This window comes from Branchiostoma floridae, chromosome 13 (genome assembly GCF_000003815.2).
Source record: "Branchiostoma floridae strain S238N-H82 chromosome 13, Bfl_VNyyK, whole genome shotgun sequence".
Lineage (NCBI taxonomy): Eukaryota > Metazoa > Chordata > Leptocardii > Amphioxiformes > Branchiostomatidae > Branchiostoma > Branchiostoma floridae.
Window position 1 is genome coordinate 20,131,600 of NC_049991.1, and position 6,551 is coordinate 20,138,150.

Genomic DNA, 6,551 nt, shown 5'->3' on the forward strand with positions numbered 1-6,551 from the left:
CCTAAACAGTCATATGACCGAAAAATCGTTAGGCCAATGGGGATATAGGACAATTCGTGGCCCAACCAGAATGTTCTTACGGGGCTTACGTTTCGGGGTCTATCAGAAAACTTCCTCAGAGCTTCTGACTGGAGTTCTTCTTCTCGCCGCTATATGTACCTGATGTAGGTGGCGCTTTTGTGGTGAACACAATCCCAAACATGGCCAATTCGTGTTCTCCCAGCAAAAGTGCCACCTACATTCAGCTACATACATGTATAGTGGCGAGAAGGAAAATTCCAGTCAGCAGCTCTGAGGAAGCTGTCTGATTGACACAGAAACGTAAGCAAGTAACGTTAAGTATATCCTGGTTGTGTACAAGAATTCTCCTATATCCTATATTCTACCAACCTGATGAAATTATTTTCGGACATAAGCCAATGAGTCTGTGAGCCGGAGTCCACAGCCGGAATGAAGAATTTGCAAAATTCCTGGCACATTCGGGCAGGAATTCCAAATGGACCTACTACCTCTTCACACGAGAGGTGGAATGAGCCGGAATACCGTCTGAATGAAAATTAATGGGTATTCGTAGTACATTCTAGAAATTCTCACTGCATTCCACTCATTCATGTGGCCGGCCAGATCTCCATCGAATAAGATCAGAATATTTTGAATAATATTGGAATGCTTTAGAATACAGGCTTATTGCAATTAGAATTGTTAGAATATTGAGAGTTTTGAGCATGACAAAAACATTTGGGACGGCCACAAGAATAGGCACAAATATCTGGAATTCAGTGAGAAATTGTAGACTGTACTACGAATTTGTACAGCAACCATACTTTGAATTCCCATTAATAAACAAAGAATTTTATTCAGATGGCATTCCGGCTCATTCCGATTCTCCTGTGAAGGGGCTTGAAAGTTTGATTAAGAAATATCTCTGAACCATGGTTGCCAAGGAAACAAATTGGTGCGGCCCCATCGAGAAATGCATCGGAAGTGAGCAAATTGGAGAGAAGAAAAAAGTGAGAGGAAATTGTTTGTTTGTTTGTTTGTTGTTGATGTTTATTTTTACCTTTGTCCACGACGGCCTGCTGCATGGCGAGAGGGTTGTGTGTCACGGCCTCATCAAGGCAAATCAGCAGTTTGCTGGGGTGAAGATAACCAGATGTTAAACAGTACCCAGTCAGGAGATTTTGACGTTGTGCTATAATTATTTAAGCCTGTTTTTTCACCTTGTGCTCTTGGGAGGCACTTTACATTCATGACTAAGTCTTATCCTCACTGAATATGAGTACCAGTCCTATAACACTATAATGTTAAATGGAGGCTCCGTGTTAGAGGAGAGCCACACCTCGAGCACGTTAAAGAACCCAGCACAATGATTGAAAAGAGACTCAGTAGTGTGAGTGGATAAACTAAATCTGTCCGGATATCCAGCTTGTACTCTTCATTACAAACCTGGTGTGTTACACCATAATGCGGTTCTCTCAGTATGCAATACAAGCAAACAAAATCATTGAATGTTCCACATTAAGCAGAACTTACCTCATACTGTCCATAGGGATCCCAAAGGACTGCACAAATAGAACCAGCTGGGCAGGGTCAAGGTCAAGCAGGGCTAGAGGTCAAAGGCAAAAGGTCATTCATATTGGACATACATGCAATCTAGAGTTAATTTTCTTGTGCTACTATCACACCAACTGAACTTCATCATTAATTGAATGTATAGTATTCTAATTGTAGAGTATTCTTGAAAGAAATCTCACATACATTCCTGTAAACATTGTATTGCTATCATTACAGATGTGACTTTAATAGTTATACCAATCGAGGAAAATATTCCTAAAATCAAAAAAATTCTTAGAATTATTATTAATAAACAAAACAGATTACAACAGGAAGCATTTCAATATCTCTAAATAAACATAAATTTGAAAAAAGCACTTGTAATCTTCCCCTTAACTACAGAATGGTTTCTTCGAAACATTCCTCCCAACCTACCAGCATCAACCAGTCTCTGGACATGTGACCTGATCATCCTGAGTTTCAGCCAATCAGGGAGCAGCAGTGCCTCCTCTGACGTGTCGACCAGGTAGGCAGCCGGGGGCTGGCCCTCGATCGGGAACCACACCTCCAGCAGCCAGCTGTACTCATTCTCTCCTGAAAAATAAAGACATTTTTATCATCCTATACTACACCATGTGAAATACCCAGTTGTGCATGCCATTTGCACCACATTTTGCTTGACAGAACTTATTTCTAAACTCACTTGATGTTTGAGAACTTGATTTTGCAGTAAATTGGACTCAATTGCATAATTTTTATAACGTCATGGTGTATTTCGCATCACCCGAAGTACCCGCCACTGTTTGTCGGATTGCCCAAAGGCCATAGGGTGATGTTCGGACCAAATTCACATGCCAAATGCATCAGAAATTGAGAAAATTTGATAACACCATGAAGTAGTAGAGTGTGTACCTCTGGGTTCCCCGTAAGTCAGGAGGATGATCATGGCATGCACCACCAGGATGTGCATGGTAACACTAGGAAGTAGTAGAGTGCGTACCTCTGGGTTCCCCGTAAGTCAGGAGGATGATCATGGCGTGCACCACCAGGATGTGCATGGTGGCGCCCTCCCCCGTGCTCCAGCGCAGGAAGATCTGGTCCTGAGACTCCGACTGTAAAGCAAAGGTATAGGTACTTTTGTTTGTATGTTTTGCATACTTGCCTTATGGTGTAACACACCAGGTTTGTACTGAACAGTTTAGTTCTACAATTCCATGTTATGAGGAAATTCTCCTAGCTCTTTTCAACAAGTGCAATAAACAGTGCACCATGGCTTAACATCCCGTCCTGTATTACAAGGATTGCAACCTTTTCTTGCAGCGTTCATGTCAGGTGAGTGACACAGCCAGAATGGAACTTCTAGTTCCAGAGGCAGGGTTGCTAACCATTGGACTAAGCAAGCTACCACATCAGGTTTGCTTGCATATTGTACATACATGTTCCTTTAAATCAAAATGTTTTCTTTTCTGAGAAAAGTGCCTGAGATTAGAGATACATGTAAATCAAAAGTACAATGTAAGTTAAGGAACGAACCCATGCCGGCTCCCCTTGTGGCTGCAGTACCATCTTGAAGTACTGGATGTAGATGGCGAGCAGAGCACAGAAGGCGATGTCGGTCTCGTCCCGTGACGTCGCCCCACGCGGCATCAGGTGGGCGATGATGGTGGGCCGTTCCACTATCACTGTGGCCATGTCCTAGGGGGGAGCAGGATGGGGCTTTGTCAGTACCGGTATGTACAATCATGTAGATTTTCAGTTGGTCTTCTTTTTACCTTCTTTTTTTTGTTAGCGCTTGTACATTTTTGTATGTGTGTGTAAGTGTGTACAATCATGACCAGCATACCTATAAATGGCTAAATGGATGGATTGCATTGATATTTAGTACATGCATTTTTAATCAATCATTATTTAAAGCTAGGAACATCACTGACTGATAATTTTCATATGACTACTTTCACATTGAAGAGAGCTTTCAGCTGATACCCCACTTGTAGACAAAAATTTTACGTTTCTGAAGATTCCATTTAATTGCTTCTGTTTTTCCAAATTTTAACTGACCAGTGTTACAATTTAATGAGCATACCTATAAAATGATTGGATGGACTGTAGTGATAGAGTACATGTACAATGTACATGTATGCGGGTAAGTCTTTATGAGACCTTGAAGTGATTTAATTTCGGGGCCCCCTAGCAGCTTGTCACGGTACTGCAGCTGAACTTATCTTATATTACTTATCTATATCTCCAGTTCTGGTTATATCATGTAAAGTAATGGAAATGAAGCATCTGAAGACACATGATGTCTGGAGAGACATACACAGTTCAAGAAAGTCAACCGACATGAAAATTTTCAGAAGGTTTAGCTTAGCACTAGAATCTGTCACCCTGAGATGCAAGAATTTCCAGCTACTCACCAGGGCCAGGTCCGCCATGTCACTCACTACAGGTGGTGCATGCTGGGACAGGAACAGCATGTAGGCGCTTACAGCCATGGGGTCCGTCTCCGTCTGACAGGCCTGGAAAAAAAAAAGCAGTCGATTATTATCCGTAAATAACTTCATCAGGTTGGCAATTATTCATATAGCAAGGTTCTTTAGCACAACCATGGGGTAACTTACGTCCAACGTAAGTAGCAGTAAGAAGTAATCTCCAATCATTCTACCCTGATGATGGTGTCTGACAGACACCGAAATGTTGGACGTAAGTTACCCCATGGTTGTGCTAAAGAACCTTACTATATGAAAAATTATTATCAGATTTCCAAGTCAAGTCAAGTCAAAGTTAAGATTTATTGTGCAAGAATTATATCATGTATAGTGTATGGCAAATAGGTATGATGTGAAATTATAGAAATTTTGTGATTATCATGAATTGATAATAATAAATGTTTTATTCTCTGCACTTTCATGTAGTGTTTAACAGCCCTAAACCTAACAGTCCCATAAGGATAGCAATATATTCTTATCACTCTGCAGTAACTTACCATATAACAGTAGATTGACTGAGTGTGCACAAATGCAGGTGTGTTATGCCAAAGGGTAGTTATACTGGCTGCTACAGAAATGTTTCATATCTGGCGTTTCTTTAAGTTGATTAAAAGATACGCTTTATGTTTCGTTGAGAAATTTTCAGTCGAAAACCAAAGTTTTTTGGAACAGCAACTAAATAAGATTGACTAAGTCTTAAAATAAGATTGATTGATTGATTGGTTGATTCCACATGACTCACCTGTCGCAGGGCGTACACTGTTGTTGCCAGGACGATATCAAAATGTGGCAGTTTGGGGAGCTCCACCAGCAGCCAATGAAAACTCCTCAATTCTGGAGGACAGGACCCCGCCCCCTCCTCCGTCACCATGGCAACTGTATCCTCTTCCTCTGCAGCTGCCATCTCCTTATCCAGCTCTGGAGCATCGCTGGTGGATGAGTCTTTGGTGGATGAGCGCTGTCTCGGGGGTGTTCTGGGAGCCAGGAGCATGGACAGAGCCTGAAAATAAGAACAAAACGAGATACTGTGAATGCATTTAAGTTCGCGGGGATTTAATTTCGCGGTAGCGGGACAAAGGACTTTTCGCAGTGGTTTTAAGTTCGTGGTAGCACCATGCACTGTAGTCTCTTACTGCCATGGAAAAATGTTAGAGGTGGTTTTAAATTCGCGGAAAAGTGGCAACCGCGAAAACCGCGAACATTAAACCGCCGCAAAAGTTACTGCATATACAGTATCAAAACTGGAAGTTTTGCTGCAGTATTGTAGAAAGCCACTAGGAGGACGATAATCAAACTTAACCTTGGTTAACCTGACCAATTACCTCATACCAAATATCATAAGGATCCATCAACTCCAGTTATGATATCCATCCACACACATCAAGGACAAAAAAACATTTGGGCAACAGTTGTATAGAAAAGAGACAGTTTCCCTCCTTACCTTAGCAGCCAGGTTCCTGCCAGCACTCTGCTGAGATCCCAGCCTCCGAAGGAAGTACTGCAGCACCTCATGGGTCTGGTTGGGCTGGGAGTCCGGCCCGTACAGGAGGGTCTGCAGCCGGCGGCGAAGCTGGTCTTGCTTACGGGACTTCTGCGGGGTCAAAGAACAAAACCTTCATTTAGGAATCAAGCAAGCAATGTACAATGTACTAGTACTACTAGTATATAGAAAGTTTATTTGCAACTTCATGCCCACAGGCTCATTGCTAGTACATCAGGTGGAAACATAGGAGACATGAACAGTGATAAAAGTTATTGTAAAAAGAGGTTACTCGACTCCTTGGGAATTTTGTTACTTACTTTTAAATAGAAAGCAGGTTGAAATTGAATAAAAATTCTAACTGGAAGCTATGTGACTCCACTGCCCACCACAAAATAAGGCTAGTGTCGACAGGTTTTTATAGGGTAGGTAGGGGAACAGGAAACAAAACATTTTTTTCTTAGGAAAAACTGCTTTTTGGCATATCTCCACACCTGTTTGAGCCTCTCCATCCTGCTCTTCTCCATCTCCAGCAGTTCCTCATCCTCCTGCTCCGCAGCCTCCTCCCCGATGTCGTGGAGGAGGAACTCGCACAGGCACTGGACCGGCAGCACCTCCATGGACCCCTCCGAACTCTCTACCAACTCAGCCAGCCACGGCATGGACTGGGATGTGCCCTGGAGGAATACACTCGTGATTCAACTTCCAGATGACGCAAGATGAACAGATTTTCATGACATCAGTCCTGTTCATGACATGTCCCCTTCCCTTCTAACTCCCATTCTTTCCATCCTTTTTTTATCCATCTCTCATCTTTATCATATAGAGACCTCCCTCCATCTGTACCAAATAAACCCTCCAGTGTCCTAGCTACCTCCCTCCCTCCTTCCATTCCTCACTCTATCCATCTATCCCTCTCTGTCTCTCCCTTCCTGACCTATCTCCTGTAGAAAGTCCTTTGTCTGGTACCTACTCCGTAGATGCCCCAGCCACATCCTTCCCTTCTTTTCCATTCATTCCTCATTCTCTTA

General features: G+C 42.6%; 1 protein-coding gene across 1 annotated transcript in view; it reads right to left on the reverse strand.

The window, feature by feature from the left end:
- Positions 1–6,551, reverse strand: part of LOC118428625 (integrator complex subunit 1-like) — a 50,941-nt gene that overhangs the window by 25,589 nt on the left and 18,801 nt on the right. The window contains exons 22-30 of the mRNA XM_035838730.1: positions 6,015–6,197; positions 5,482–5,631; positions 4,783–5,040; positions 3,969–4,070; positions 3,088–3,249; positions 2,555–2,666; positions 1,990–2,148; positions 1,534–1,606; positions 1,061–1,134 (exon numbers count right to left, since the gene is read on the reverse strand). Coding sequence (XP_035694623.1) covers positions 1,061–1,134; positions 1,534–1,606; positions 1,990–2,148; positions 2,555–2,666; positions 3,088–3,249; positions 3,969–4,070; positions 4,783–5,040; positions 5,482–5,631; positions 6,015–6,197 — 1,273 coding nt within the window. The remainder of the gene's footprint in view (positions 1–1,060; positions 1,135–1,533; positions 1,607–1,989; positions 2,149–2,554; positions 2,667–3,087; positions 3,250–3,968; positions 4,071–4,782; positions 5,041–5,481; positions 5,632–6,014; positions 6,198–6,551) is intronic.